General features: G+C 56.3%; 1 protein-coding gene across 1 annotated transcript; it reads left to right on the top strand.

Annotated features, from left to right (window-relative positions):
- The first annotated feature begins 2,641 nt into the window (after positions 1-2,641).
- On the top strand, positions 2,642-14,774 carry GYS1 (glycogen synthase 1). Its single transcript, XM_038752584.1, is given in 17 exon segments — positions 2,642-2,759; positions 4,508-4,689; positions 5,422-5,460; positions 5,462-5,614; positions 7,057-7,242; positions 7,343-7,487; positions 8,810-8,927; positions 9,047-9,167; positions 9,518-9,624; positions 10,104-10,163; positions 10,449-10,527; positions 10,966-11,079; positions 11,558-11,684; positions 11,809-11,904; positions 12,009-12,172; positions 12,629-12,709; positions 12,920-14,774. Coding segments are annotated over 17 exon segments (2,205 nt in total). The 3' UTR covers positions 13,235-14,774.
- Positions 14,775-15,605: the final 831 nt, after the last annotated feature.

Below are 15,605 nucleotides of genomic sequence, written 5' to 3'. Positions count from 1 at the left end.
TCCCTACCCAACAGTGGGCTCACAGTCTAAAAGACTGTGAGGTAAGAAAAAGGCCCGGGGTTTGGAGTCAGAGGTCATGAGTTCAAATCCCGACTCCACCACTTAGCTGGGTGATTTTGGGCAAGTCACTTCACTCCTCTGGGCCTCAGTTCCCTCATGTGTCAAATGGGGATGAAGACTGTGAGCCCCCTGTGGGACAACCTGATCACCTTGTAACCTCCCCAGCGCTTGGAACAGTGCTCTGCACATAGCGCTTAATAAATGCCATTATTATTATTATTATTATCTATCCATTCATTCAGGAGAAGCAGCGTGGCTCAGTGGAAAGAGCCCGGTTTTTGGAGTCAGAGGTCATGAGTTCAAATCCCGGCTCCACCACTTGTCAGCTGGGTGATTTTGGGCAAGTCACTTCACTTCTCTGGGCCTCAGTTCCCTCATCTGTAAAATGTGGATGAAGACTGTGAGCCCCCTGTGGGACAGCCTGATCACCTTGTAACCTCCCCAGCGCTTGGAACAGTGCTTTGCACCTAGTCAGCGCTTAATAAATGCCATTATTATTATTATTATTATTATCTATCCATTCATTCAGGAGAAGCAGTGCGGCTCAGTGGAAAGAGCCCGGGCTTTGGAGTCGGAGGTCATGGGTTCAAATCCCGGCTCCGCCAGTTGTCAGCTGGGTGACTTTGGGCAAGTTGCTTAACTTCTCTGGGCCTCAGTTACCTCATCTGTAAAATGGGGATTGAGACTGTGAGCCCCCTGTGGGACGACCTGATCACCCTGTAACCTCCCCAGCGCTTAGAACAGTGCTTTGCACATAGTAAGCGCTTAATAAATGCCATTATTATTTATTTATTTATTATCTAGCCATTGATTCATTAATTCTTCATCCATCCATTCATCCATCCGTTCTTCATTCATTCATTCTTCATTCATCCATCCATCCATCCATTCATTCATTCAATCGTATTTAATAATAATAATAATAATAATGAAGGCATTTATTAAGCACTTACTATGTGCAAAGCACTGTTCTAAGCGCTGGGGAATTTACAAGGTGATCAGGTTGTCATTCATTCATTCAATCGTATTTATTGAGCGCTTACTGTATGCATAGCACTGTACTAAGCGCTTGGGAAGTACAAGTCGGTAACATATAGAGACGGTCCCTACTCAACAACGGGCTCACAGTCTAGAAGGGGGAGACAGACAACAAAACAAAACCCATCCATTCATCCATTTATTCATATTTATTGAGCGCTTACTGTGTGCAGGGCACTGTACTAGGCGCTTGGGAAGTACAATTCAGCAACAGAGACAATCCCTGACCACAATGGGCTCACAGTCTAGAAGGGGCTCCGTGGAAAGAGCCCGGGCTTGGGAGTCAGGGGACGTGGATTCTAATTCCACCTCCACCACTTGTCTGCTGGGTGACCTTGGGCAAGCCGCTTAACTTCCCTGGGCCTCAGTTACCTCATTTGTAAAATGGGGATTAAGACTGTGAGCCCCACGTGGGACAACCTGATTACTTTGTATATACCCCAATTATTAGAACAGTGCTTGGCACATAGTAAGCGCTTAACAAATACCATTATCATCATCAGTAAATACAATTGACTGGGGAGGGGTATTCATTCATTCAATTGTATTTATTGAGCATTTACTGTGTGCAGAGCATTGTATTAAGCACTTGGGAAGTACAAGTTGGCAACATATAGAGACAGTCCCTACCCAACAGCGGGCTCACAGTCTAGAAGGGGGAGACAGACAACAAAACAAAACAAACTAGCAAAATAAAATAAATAGAATAGGTATGTACAAATAAAATAGAGTAATAAATTCGTACAAAGATATACACATATGCCTGATCACCTTGTAACCTCCCCAGGGCTTAGAATAGTGCTTTGCGCATAGTAAGCGCTTAACAAATACCATCATTATTATGATGATGATGATAAGCGCTTAGTACAGTGCTCTGCACATAGTAAGCGCTCAATAAATACGATTGTTGTTGTTGTTGATGATGATGATGAAATCCCGGCCCCTATTGGGCCTCTCTCTTCCCTCTTTCTTTCCCCGGGCCCCTCCCCCCGCCCCCGCTTCCTTCTCCCCCGCCCATTCCCAGAAAATGTCGACACTTCCCCTTTAAGAAGCGGCACGTCCTCCACGTGCGGTTTCCCCGCCTCGCCCCTCTCGTTGTCCCCGCCCCCTCCCCAAGACGGACAGGAGCCCTCCCCAATCCCCGCGCGCTCCCTTGGCCCCACCAGCCAATCGCCTTCGAGCCCTGCTCCTCGGGGGCCACGCCCCCCTGGGCGATCCCCGACTGACCCGCCTCCAGCCAATCAGGAGCCTTCGGGCCGCTCCAGGCCCCGCCCCCCCCGGAGGCGCAGGGGGCGGGGCCTGCCCCCTGGTGGTCGCGGAGCCTCGCTGCAGCTGCCCGGACCGCCCCATTGACGCCTTCGCTGCTGCTCCTGGAATTCCAGTTCGGGAAGTCGAGGGAGCTGGGAAGCGCGGGCGCGGCTTGGGATCCAACGGGGAATATCGTGAACCTTCTTTTGCTCCCGGTTGTGCAGCCCCTTGTCCAGCAGCGGGAGGAGACGGGGTCCCCCTCCTCGCCCCCCGAAGTTTGCTAACTAGGCCGACAATGCCCCTGAGCCGCAGCCTGTCGGTGACGTCCCTGCCGGGGCTGGAGGATTGGCAGGATGACCTCGATTTGGACAACGCCGTGCTCTTCGAGGTGGCCTGGGAGGTGGCCAATAAAGGTGAGGGGCTGGGGGGGCCGGACCTCCCCCGGAGGGATGGCGAAATCTGACCACCCGGGACGCCTGGGGCCCTGGGAGAGGAGAGAACTGGCCTCCTGCAAAGGGGGCTGCGGGGTCGGGACGCCTGGGTTCTCCCCAGGGTGACCTTGAGGATCCTGAGGGCCCTTTCCTGGCGGGCGAACGGAGCCCCGATCGTTCATTCAGTCATTTATGGAGCGCTTACTGTGTGCAGAGCGCTGGACTAAGCGCTTGGCAACATACAGAGAAGCAGCGTGGCTCAGTGGAAAGAGCAAGGGCTTTGGAGTCAGAGGTCATGGGTTCAAATCCCGGCCCTGCCAGTTGTCAGCTGTGGGGCTTGGGGCAAGTCACTTCACTTCTCTGGGCCTCAATTACCTCGTCTGTCAAATGGGGGTTAAGACTGTGAGCCCCCCCGTGGGACAGCCTGATCACCTTGTAATAATAATAATGATGGCATTTGTTAAGCGCTTACTATGTGCAGAGCACTGTTCTAAGCGCTGGGGGTGGATACAAGGTGTATCCTTGTAACCTTGTACCTTGTAACCTCCCCAGCGCTTGGAACAGTGCTCTGCACATAGTAAGCGCTTAATAAATGCCGTTATTATTATTATTATATAGAGATGGTCCCTACCCAACAACGGGCTCACAGTCTGAAGGAATCCCGCGGCAGCGGGCATACCCGCATCCTGCTGCCCACCCCAAACCCTCCCCGGGTTGCCCCAGCCCTGCCCCACTCCACCCCATAGGTGAGAAACTTTGCATCCGCTCCCCCCAAACCCCCTTTCTTCAGGGGACCAGAGGCTTCGATTCCCCCATATAGTTTTTAACGAGCACCGACTACGTGCAGAGCACTGTCCCAAGCCCTTGGGAGCGTACATTCCAGCGGAGTTGGTAGACGTGAACCTCTCCCTCAAAGGAGTTTGGAATCCAGCAGGGGAAATGGAGTCTTCCCCCTCCTCTCCCTCCCTCTCCCCATCCCGGGATGCGGGAGGCCTGCAGCCCAGGCTTCAGCTCCGTGGCCTCAGCCTCAATCAATCAATCAATCAATCGTATTTATTGAGGACTTACTATGTGCAGAGCACTGTACTAAGCGCTTGGGAGGTACAAATTGGCAACACATAGAGACAGTCCCTACCCAACAGTGGGCTCACAGTCTAAAAGGGGGAGACAGAGAACAGAACCAAACATACCAACAAAATTAAATAAATAGGATAGAAATGTACAGGTAAAATAAATAAATAAATAAATAAATAGAGTACAAAATATGTACAACCATATATACATATATACAGGTGCTGTGGGGAAGGGAAGGAGGTAAGATGGAGGGATGGAGAGGGGGACGAGGGGGAGAGGAAGGAAGGGGCTCAGTCTGGGAAGGCCTCCTGGAGGAGGTGAGCTCTCAGCAGGGCCTTGAAGGGAGGAAGAGAGCCTCCTGTTCCCTCAGGACCCCGGGGTCCTGGCCCTCCAGCTCCATCCCCGGCTCGTGGCCTTGGACGAGTCACTTCATTTTCCTGTGCCTCAGTGACCTCATCTGTCAAATGGAAATTGAGACTATGAGCCCCGTGTGGGGCAGGGGCTCTGTTCAACCTGATTTGCTTATATCTACCCCAGCGCTTAATCCAGTGCTTGGCACATAGTAAGCGCTTAGCAGATAGCACAATTATTAATTATTATTATTATCCCTTCTCCTTCCCCCGCTGGCCTGCTAATTGGGCTGGGTTCCTCTGCAGTGGGCGGGATCTACACGGTGATCCAGACGAAGGCGAAAGTGACCGGGGACGAGTGGGGGGACAATTACTACCTGGTGGGGCCCTACACGGAGCAGGGGGTCCGCACCCAGGTGGAGCTGCTGGAGCCCCCGCTGCCCGCCCTGAAGCGCACCCTGGACGCCATGAACAGCAAAGGCTGCAAGGTGAGCATGCGTGACGGAAGCTCCGGGGCCCCGGGGTGCGGGGAGGACCCCAGAGTCCTCACCCCGGGCCCTGCCTGCCCTCCCGTTTCCTCTCCTCTTCCTCCGGGCAGCTGCCGGCCACGTGGGGCGGGCGCGGCTGTCACCTTCCTAAGAATAACCGCCCAGGATGGGGGTGGGAAAAAGGGCAGGCGGCAGCTGGGCCTAGCGGAGGGGGTCCTGGCACCGGGGGATCCGGCCTTCATCCCGGTGGCGGCGCCGGATGGGGTGCCAGAGGTGTCAAGGTCCAGGGCTGAGTTGCTGCTGCCGTCCTGCCCTTCTGTCTGCCCCGTCTGTCTACGGCCGGCCCGTCTGCCCTTCTGTCTGCCTCCCCTGCCTGTCTATCCACGGCAGGCCCATCTGTCCATCTTTCTCCCCACCCGGCGTGACCTTCCACCACAGGCCCACCTGTCCGCCCTGCCTGCCTGTCTGTCCACGGTGGATTCATCTGCCCTTCTGTCTGCCTGCAGTGGGCCCGTAAATCAGTCTGTCTCTTTCCTCTGCCCGCATCCCATCCCGATGACCAGAATGCCCACCGCCGCACCCCCTCACCTCTCCACGACTTCTCCCTCTGCCTCTTTAAGCCCGAGCCGTGCCCACCGTGAGCCCCCTGGGGGGGTCGGAGTTAGTCCCCTCTGGGCAGGGAGGGGTCCCTGCGGCTGCAGGTGTGCGGATGTGTGTGTGCCTGCTGCCTAGGTGTACTATGGGCGCTGGCTGATTGAGGGGGGGCCCGCCGGTCATCCTGCTGGACGTGGGGGCGGCGGCCTGGGCGCTGGAGCGCTGGAAGGGGGAGCTGTGGGAGAGCTGCAGCATCGGCGTCCCCTGGTACGACCGCGAGGCCAACGATGCCCTCCTCTTTGGCTTTCTCACCGCCTGGTTCCTGGGCGAGGTACGGCCCCCAACTGCCCACCCTGCCCCCTCAGTGCCCAGCCCCTCACCGCCTCATTCCTGGGCAAGGTACAGCCCCCCCCCCCACTGCCCCTCTGGCCACTCCTGCCCATCCCCCAGTGCCCGGCCTGTTTTTTGGGTGAGGTACGGCATCCCCTGCCCCTTTCCCACTATCCGGCCCCTCACTGCGTAGTTCCTGGGTGAGATATGTCCACCCCTGCCCCTCCACCAGCGCCCAACCCCTCACCACCCGGCTCCTGGGCAAGGAACAGCCCCCACAGCCACCCCTGCCCCTTCCCCAAATGCCTAGCCCCTCACCTCCTGGTCCCTGGGCACACCTGGTTCCCTACCACCTCCCACCCCACCCATCTCCAGAAGCAGCTTGGCACAGTGGATAGAGCACAGTCCTGGGAATCAGAAGGTCATGGGTTCTAATTCTGGCTCTGCTACTGTAGTACAGTGCTCTGCGCACAGTAAGTGCTCAATAAGTATGATTGAATGCATCATATATATACATACGTGTATATATGTATGTATATGTATATATATATACCTGTATATATGTATGTGTGTTTGTACATATTTATTACTCCATTTATTTATTTATTTATTTTACTTGTGCATATTTATTCTATTTATTTTATTTTGGTAGTGTGTTTGGTTTTGTTCTCTGTCTCCCCCTTTTAGACTGTGAGCCCACTGTTGGGTAGGGACTGTCTCTATATGTTGCCAACTTGGACTTCCCAAGCACTTAGTACAGTGCTCTGCACACAGTAAGCGCCCAATAAATATGATTGATTGATTGAATGAATGCATGCTGTGCAACCTTGAGCAAGTCACTTACATTCTCTGTGCTTCAGTCACCTCATCTGTAAAAAATGGGGATTAAGAGCGTGAGCCCAATGTGGGATGGGGACTGTGTTCAACCTGGTTAATTTGTCCTACCCCAGTGCTTAGAACAGCGCTTGGCACATAGTAAGCGCTTAACAAGTGAAGCAGTGTGACTCAGTGAAAAGAGCACGGGCTTTGGAGTCAGAGGTCAGGGGTTCAAATCCCACTCCACCAACTGTCAGCTGTGTGACTTTGGGCAAGTCACTTGGCTTCTCTGGGCCTCAGTTCCCTCATCTGTAAAATGGGGATTAAGACTGTGAGCCCCTCCGGGGGAAAACCTGATCACCTGGTAACCTCCCCAGCGCTTAGAACAGTGCTTTGCACATAGTAGGCACTTAATAAGTGCCATCATTATTATTAACAAGTACTATCGTCATTATTACTACTATTATTTATCCAAGCTCAGCTCCTCTCCCCAACGTCCCAGTCCTCCACGACCCCCGGATACCAGGCTCCTTGCTCCCTCCTTGCCCCGAGCCCTCCTCCCCTCGGGTCAGGGCTCCCCGCCGGGGGCCTCGCAGTGACTCGGCTGCCTGGCCCTCTCCCCTCCAGTTCTACGCACAGAGCGAGGAGAAGCCATTCGTGATCGGCCACTTCCACGAGTGGCTGGCCGGCGTGGGCCTCTGCCTGTGCCGGGCCCGCCGCCTGCCCGTGGCCACCATCTTCACCACCCACGCCACCCTGCTCGGGCGCTACCTCTGCGCCGGGGCCGTTGACTTCTACAACAACCTGGAGAATGTGAGCGGGGCGGCGGGGAGGCGCGGAGAGACGGGCAGGGGCGAGGGGAAGGCCAGTCCTCCCACCTCCGACCATTCCCCGGCCCCACTCCCTGACACAGTTCAACGTGGACAAGGAGGCCGGCGAGCGGCAGATCTACCACCGGTATTGCATGGAGCGAGCAGCCGCTCACTGCGCCCACGTCTTCACCACCGTCTCCCAGATCACCGCCATCGAGGCCCAGCACCTGCTCAAAAGGAAGCCCGGTGGGTGGGGAGCTGGGTCCCGGCGCTGGGGACTGGGACTCGGAGATCGGAGACCCCAGGAGGGTGGGCCAACGGGGCAGAGAGCGGGGGTTCGGGTTTCTGAAGCGTCGGACGGAAGCCGGCCTGGAGGAGGGGGACGGGGGCTGGGGGCGAGTGAAGGGGAGAGGTTTGTGCTGGGAAGATGGGGGGTGAGGGGGAAAGGGATCCGGTGGGGCCTGGGAGTTCTGGGGAAGGGGCTGGGAGAGCTCAGGTAGCACTAGGGACCCAGGAGAGGCCGAAGGGTGTAGAGGCTGAGAGGGTAGGGAGCAGCTGGGGAGGATGAGGTAGGGGCTCAGGGGCACTGGCGAGTTGCCCAGGGCCAGGCATGGACTTTAGCTTAGACTCCCAAATAATAATAATGGCATTTGTTAAGCGCTTACTATGTGCAAAGCACTGTTCTAAGCGCTGGGGAGGATACAAGGTGATCAGGTTGCCCCACGTGGGGCTCACAGTCTTAATCCCCATTTTACAAACGAGGTAACTGAGGCCCAGAGAAGTTAAGTGACTTGCCCAAAGTCACACAGCTGACGTAGCGGAGCCGGAATTTGAACCCATGACCTCTGACTCCAAAGCCCGTGCTCTTTCCACTGAGCCACGCTGCTTCTCTAAGCAAAACAGCCATGCTGGGGGCGGGATTGGGGGGGGGGGCGGCTGGTGCACTTGCCATTCAACTCCCGCTGCCACGGCCCAGCAGGCTCAGCGCCCAACGTGGGCTGAGGGCTGTGAGGGGGGCACCCCCTCAGGAGTTGAGGGACCCCCTCGCTCTGAGCGGAGGCAGAGGACCAGACCCGATGAGCACCTCTCCCCAACTCTGAAAGGACAGGACACCCTCGTCCCTACCACCGAACCGGGGAATGGGGGGGGGACGTGGGGGTGAGGGCTGAGGATTGGCAGGGTCAGTCATCTGTGACACCCCATCATCATCATCATCAATCGTATTTGTTGAGCGCTTACTATGTGCAGAGCACCGTACTAAGCGCTTGGGAAGTACAAATTGGCAACATATAGAGACAGTCCCTACCCAACAGTGGGCTCACAGTCTAAAAGGGGGAGACAGAGAACAAAACCAAACATACTAACAAAATAAAATAAATAGAATAGCTATGTACAAGTAAAATAAATAGAGTAATAAATATGTACAAACATATATACAGTATATACATATATATATACATATATATGTATAGACATATACATATATGTATATATGTATATATATGTGTGTATATATACGTATATATGTATATATATATACATATACACCCCATCCCCACCCTCCTCAGATTTAGTAACCCCCAACGGGCTCAATGTGAAGAAGTTCTCAGCCATGCACGAGTTCCAGAACCTGCACGCCCAGAGCAAGGCCCGGATCCAGGAGTTCGTGCGCGGACACTTCTACGGGTGAGGGGCCACCCGGTCCCTGGAGCGGGGAAAGCGGGGCAAGGGACGGAACCCAAAATGAGCATCTCTTACCGGCTCCTTCCTCCCCTGGACCCCCCACCCCTCTTCCACCCTCTCAGGCACCTTGACTTCAGCTTGGATAAGACCCTGTTCTTCTTCATCGCCGGACGCTACGAGTTTTCCAACAAGGGAGCGGATGTGTTCCTCGAGGCCCTGGCCCGCCTCAACTACCTGCTCCGGGTGAGTATGGGAGAGACGGAGGAGTTGCGGGGAAGGGAAAGATGTGGGGAGGGTGGCCCGCATAGCCTAGTGGATAGCGCGTAGGCCTGGGAGTAGAAGAACCTGGGTTCTAATCCCGGCTCTGCCACTTGCCTGTGGTGTGACCTTGGGTGAATCACTTCACTTCCCTGTGCCTCGGTTTCCTCATCTGTAACATAGGGATGAAGACTTCGAACCCCATGTGGGACAACCTGATCACCTTGTATCCCCCCCCCCAGCGCTTAGAACAGGGTTTGACACACAGTAAGCGCTTAACAAATGCTGTCGTTATTATGATGATGATTTTTCCCTTCCTGCTTTCCCGTTGGCAGGTGAACGGCAGCAACCAGACGGTGGTAGCGTTCTTCATCATGCCCGCCAGGACCAACAACTTCAACGTGGAGTCCTTGAAGGGCCAGGCCGTTCGGAAGCAACTCTGGTCAGTTTCCCGGGCCCTTCCTGCTGCTTCAGACAGCATGGCCAACCCCTACCACCCATTCAACGCCCCCAGCATGGTCTAGGCAGCATGGGCTAGTGGCAAGAGCCCAGACTTGGGCATCAGAGGATGTGGGGTCTAATCCCGGCTCTGCCACGTATCTGCTGTGTGACCTTGGGCAAGTCACTTCACTTCTCTGTGCCTCAGTTACCTCATCTCTAAAATGGGGATTAAGACTATAAGCCCCATCTGGGACATAGTAAGCCGGTACCCCTATCGTTAACTGTTGTTATCACTGTGGGGCAGAATGGAGGGGCTGGCGAGAAAGGTCTGGGTCAGGGGATGTGTGGGTGGCTGGAGGGGCAGGGGAGAGTCCCGGAGGTTGGAAAAGGCAGGGGGGGAGAGAGAGCTCGGGTTGGGGGGCAGGGCAGGGGCTGTGCGTCAGTTACCTCATTTGTAGAATGCTATCTCCCGCCACCCAGGGACACGGCCAACACGGTGAAGGAGAAGTTTGGGAGGAAACTGTACGAGTCTCTGCTGGTGTGAGTCTCTGCCGCAGATCCACCGTCTCCAGCCTCTCCATTCAATCGTATTTATTGAGCGCTTACTGTGTGCACAGCACTGTACTAACCGCTTGCCCCCCATCCTACCAGCTCACCCCTTCCCTGGCTCCCCTGACCCAACCCTCCCCTCCTTCCCCATCTCCAGCCTCTCTAGGCTCTCCTGACCCCAACTCCCCACCCCGACCCCCATCTCCCCACCCCGACCCCCACCTCCAGCCTCTCTAAGCCCCGGTCGTCACAGCTCACCCCTAGCTCCACTCACAGGGGGAGCCTCCCGGACATGAACAAGATGCTGGACAAGGAGGATTTCACCATGATGAAGCGAGCCCTCTTTGCCACTCAGGTTTGGGCAGCTGGGGCCGGAGAAGGGAAAACCCATGACATGGGGGATTGAAGGCAGTGTGGGTGGGAGAGCGGACCCGGCGCCTCATGTGCTCCCTGAAGAGACCTCCATCCACTGGCTCCAGACCCTCCTCCCTCTCCCCCCCCTCCATGCGCCCTTTGACCCTTCCAACTGGGGAAGGCTGGGAGAGGTGTCAGCCTGAGACCTGGGTTCAAATCCCAAATGCGTCCCTGGCCTGCTTCCTGACCCTCGGCGAGCAACTTAACCACCCTGGACCTCTGTTTCCTCATTTGTGAAATGGGAAGAAAATAGCTGGTGAACCTCATCTCGTAACTTTGTATCTACTCTTAGCACTTAGCACATACAATGAGCTTAAGGGATGCCATCAGTATCCTTCAGTGAACACCTCCTAAATAGGTTCCTCCCTTCCCCCTCCAGCGCCAGTCTTTCCCCCCAGTCTGCACCCACAACATGCTGGACGACTCTTCCGATCCCATCCTCACCACCATCCGTCGCATCGGCCTCTTCAACAGCAGCGCGGATCGCGTCAAGGTGAAGGGGGATGGGCGGTCAGAGGGGGTGGGTGGAGAGTGGTCAAGGGGGATGGGAGGTGAGGGAGATGATGGGGAGGAGGGGGGCGGGCAGTGGGGAGGATGGATGGTGAGAGGGCGGAGAAGTGGAGATGCTGCTTTCCAGTCCTTTCTCCTCTCTCAACTCTCCCTTCCCCCATCTCCCACCACCTTTCTCCTTTGCCATCTTCCCCTTTCTCTCTCCCTTCCCCCTTCCCCCATCTCCCACCACCTTTCTCCTTTGCCATCTTCCCCTTTCTCCCCCACTTCCCCCTTCGTTTCTCCTTGCCCTCCTCCATCTTCCACATTTTCTCCTCCTTCTCCTCCATCTCTTGGCCCTTTCCTCCTCTGCCTTCTCCCCGTTCCTCCCGCTCCCCCTTCCTCCCGCCATCTCCTCTTTTCTCCCCCCCATCTTCCCTCCCCGTCCTGGGACCACCTGACCCCACTCTGCCCCACACCAGGTTATCTTCCACCCCGAGTTCCTGTCCTCCACCAGCCCCCTTCTGCCCGTGGACTACGAAGAGTTTGTCCGTGGCTGTCACCTGGGTGTCTTCCCTTCTTACTACGAGCCCTGGGGGTACACGCCCGGTGAGGGAGTCCTGAGAGGGGAGAGGAGAGGCTCGGAGCCCAGGGAGTGGGGTGGGGTAGAGCGGGGTACCGGATTCTGAGGAACCCTCCAAGGGTGACCCGCCCTCTCTGTCCCTCCCCGCAGCCGAGTGCACGGTCATGGGCATCCCCAGCGTATCCACCAACCTGTCTGGCTTTGGATGTTTCATGGAAGAGCACATAGCTGATCCCTCAGCCTACGGTCAGCCCCGGGGGTCTCCGCTGGTGGCAGGGTGGGCGAGGCCGGCTGGGTGCCCGCGGGTCCCCCGGGCCCCGTGACCCACATCCTCCCCGGCCGGTCCGCAGGCATCTACATCCTGGACCGGCGGTTCCGCAGCCTGGACGACTCGTGCACCCAGCTGACGTCTTTCCTGTACAGCTTCTGCCAGCAGAGCCGGCGCCAGCGCATCGTCCAGCGCAACCGCACCGAGCGGCTCTCCGACCTGCTGGACTGGAAGTACCTGGGCCGGGTACGATGGGGCCTACTGTTGGGTAGGGACTGTCTCTGTATGTTGCCAACTTGTACTTCCCAAGTGCTTAGTACAGTGCTCTGCACACAGTAAGCGCTCAATAAATACGATTGATTGATTGATTGGGGCTGGGACCCCAGACCCTCGGGTCCCCGTCAGGCGATCGATCGCTGCCAGGACGGGCCTGCCTGGCTCCACCCTCCAGCCCCCAGGAGGCCCTGGCCCTTTATGGGGAGGGTCTTGTGGCGACTCATTTGCACATAAGGGTGGGGTTAGAGTGTATTCTACTCTCAGGGACACTCTTTCCCTTTGACCCCTCCATTCCTGGCCTCTGCCTGTCTTGCCTCCGGGGAACCCAAGGTGCCACTGAGGGCTCTGCTAGCTCACAACGGGGGCCGGAGCCGGGGGTTCCCGTTCCGGCTGAGCCTATCCTCCTCGCCTCCTTCCTCCCCACAGTATTATATGTTTGCCCGACACATGGCTCTGGCCAAAGCTTTTCCAGACTACTTCACTTACGAGCCCCACGACGCCGATGCGGTGAGCCGGGCTGATGGCAGTGGGTGGTGGGGAACGGGAAAGCCAGATTCTCACAGAAGGCCGGGGAACGGGAAGACAGGAAGTTTGGGAGGGGAGAGGACCAGGTCAGGGGACCCCGAAGGAAGAATCTGGGAGGCTCCTGGGCAGCTCACGAGACACCCCCCCCAACCCCCGCCTCCGTCCCCCTTCTCCCTTCCCCCTCCTTTCCAGACCCAGGGATTCCGCTACCCCCGCCCGGCCTCGGTGCCCCCCTCGCCTTCGCTGTCCCGCCACTCGAGCCCCCACCAGAGCGAGGGGGAGGAGGAGGAGGAGTGCGACGAAGCAGAACGCTACGACGAGGATGAGGAGGCGGAGAAGGACCGACGCAACATCCGGACCCTCGAGTGGCCGCGTCGCCCCTCGGCCGGCCTCCTCACCCAGAGCGGGGCCAAGCGCGGCTCCGTGGACACCGCCCCCTCCAGCTCGGCCAGCTCCCTCAGTGAGCCCGTCAGCCCCACCAGCTCCCTGGGGGAGGAGCGCAACTAAGGGTACCCTAAGTGCCTCCTGTGTGTTATCGTCCCCCCCCACCCCAACACACGTACCCCCTTCGGGTCTCCCCACCCACCCACTCGCTGTCCCGGAACCGGAACCCACTGGGGTTGGGATTCCGAGTCGCCCGTGGTCTTGCATCCAAGCCCAGGTTCGGCCGCTGGGGCCCTCACCTCGGTCTAGAATTTAAGCTCTAGATACAACTGGAGGACTGCTTTCGGCCTCCGGAACCCCAGCTTCTAGACCCGGTTCCCCGGGACTGATTTTTAGATGGGGATTCAAGCTCCAGTCCTGCCCGTCCCCCGTCAAGAATGAGAGGCTCTCAAGCTCTGGGGCTCCTCCTGGATCCAGAACCCCCAACTCCTCGGGGCCCCACATGGAAAGGAATTCAGGTGTCCCTGTTTTAAGACGGAGGACCGAATCTCGGCCCGGGAGCCCAGAGGATCACTTTTACAGCCTTAATTTGGAGTGCTGGGGCTCTGGAATAAGCTCCAGCCCTGTCCTGGGAACCATCTTGATTTTTAGCTTGCCTTTAGCCTGGAATCCAAGACCTGGTGTTCTGCCCTGGATCTAGAATGTCTCCTCTTGGAAGGCAAGTTTTGAACTTGAACCCGAGCCATCCTGCTTGCTCCTTGAAGCCTCCCGCTAGACTAGAATGCAGACTCCAGTTTGCTGTCCCCGGGACCAACTTCCTGTAGAACCCCAGGTCCAGAGGTGGTGCTACAGGATCCTATTTCTTGGAGAGTTGGAGGGGAGGGTGTCCTAGAACTGATCCCCCTCTCCCCCTGACTCAGTTGCCCCTTTCCCGAACCTACCGAAGCAGAACTTGCTGTGGCGATCCAGAACCCCAGAGGTCTAGACGCCGTCCCGTTCTGAGACTTCCATTGATCCGTCCCACCATTTTGCAGAGGCTGGGAGCGCCCCGATCCCAGACTCTTAGAACTGTGAACTGTATCCCGGACCACTTGTTCTGTCTCCTGCCTCACGCTAGAGACGAGCACAAGGCCCGGGCCTAGAACCCCTTCCCCTGTCAGCTCATTGGTCCCTTTCTCCCTCACCGCCCCTGAAGCGTGTTGGGCAAATCCTTTGCTAGAACCTCTGCCTGAGTGCCTCACCCATCTGGAGCCCACCTGTCCCTGCTGTGGCACCCAAGAGGTGGTCTAAGAACCAGTTCTAAAAACGGCCCCCGCCTAGGCTGTAGCCTAGGACCCGCCCTGAACCCGGAACATTTCCTCAGGCCCGGTTTCCAGGCATCCGCCCTCAGTGACCCCAGGGATACACTTCTCCAGCCCTGCCAAATACAGGGCAGTAGCCAAAGTCACCCAACTCTGGGAATCATCTGTGCCAACCTCTGGGAGTGTGTGGGAAGAAGGGGACTTTCTTCCAGGTGGGAGGGGCAGGGGGTGTGTCTGTTTGCTGTGAGTCCGATGCCTCCCTTTCCTCCTGCTGCTTGGTTTGCGTTATTTGGTTGTTGGGGGATGGTGAATGCTGGATTTGCCAGAGATATCTATTTAAAGAATAAAGGATTTTAACCATGGTACTGGTGTGGATGGGTTGGGGCACTACCATCTAACAGCTATAATTGAGGTATTTAGGCACTTTTTTTTAGTGGTATTTGTTAAGTTCTTAGCTATGTGTCACGCACAGTGCTGAGATCATAAGATTGGACAGTCCCTGACCCCCATAATAATAATGGCCTTTATTAAGCGCTATGTGCAAAGAAAGCACTGTTCTAAGCGCTGGGGAGGTTGCAAGGTGATCAGGTTGTCCCACCCAGGGGCTCACAGTCTTAATCCCCATTTTACAGATGAGGTAACTGAGGCCCAGAGAAGTGAAGTGACTTGCCCAGTCACACAGCTGACAAGTGGCATAGGTTGGATTAGAACCCATGACCTGTGACTCCAAAGCTGGGCTCTTTCCCCTGAGCCACGCTGCTTCTCTACAGTGCCCTCAGGCTGAGGGAGGACAATAATAATTGTGGTATTTAAGTGCTTGCTCTGTGCCAAATTGCTCTATGCCCTGGGGTAGATGGAATGCAAATCAGCACTTAGTACAGTGCCCTGCACACAGTAAGAACTCAATAAATATAACTGACTTGACAGGTCAGAGTTCCCATTCCATCTGAGACTCACAATCTGAAAGGAGAGGGAGAACAGAAACGGAGTCCCCATTTTCTGAGTAAGAAATTTGAGGCATAATTAGGGATCCTGTCTAAGGTCACAGCCATTACATGATGGAGCAGGGATTAGAAGGCAGGGCTTTTGACTCCCACTCTCAGACTCTTCCTAGGCCAAGTGGCTTCTCATGTAAGATAGGCAGGAGGGGACCCAGGCAGCTGCTGCTCAAAGGCCTCACTTCAGGTCAGTTG

This window comes from Tachyglossus aculeatus, chromosome 10 (assembly GCF_015852505.1).
Source record: "Tachyglossus aculeatus isolate mTacAcu1 chromosome 10, mTacAcu1.pri, whole genome shotgun sequence".
Lineage (NCBI taxonomy): Eukaryota > Metazoa > Chordata > Mammalia > Monotremata > Tachyglossidae > Tachyglossus > Tachyglossus aculeatus.
The sequence above is the reverse complement of the archived record's forward strand: the minus strand, read 5'-3'. Positions and strand labels throughout refer to the sequence as shown.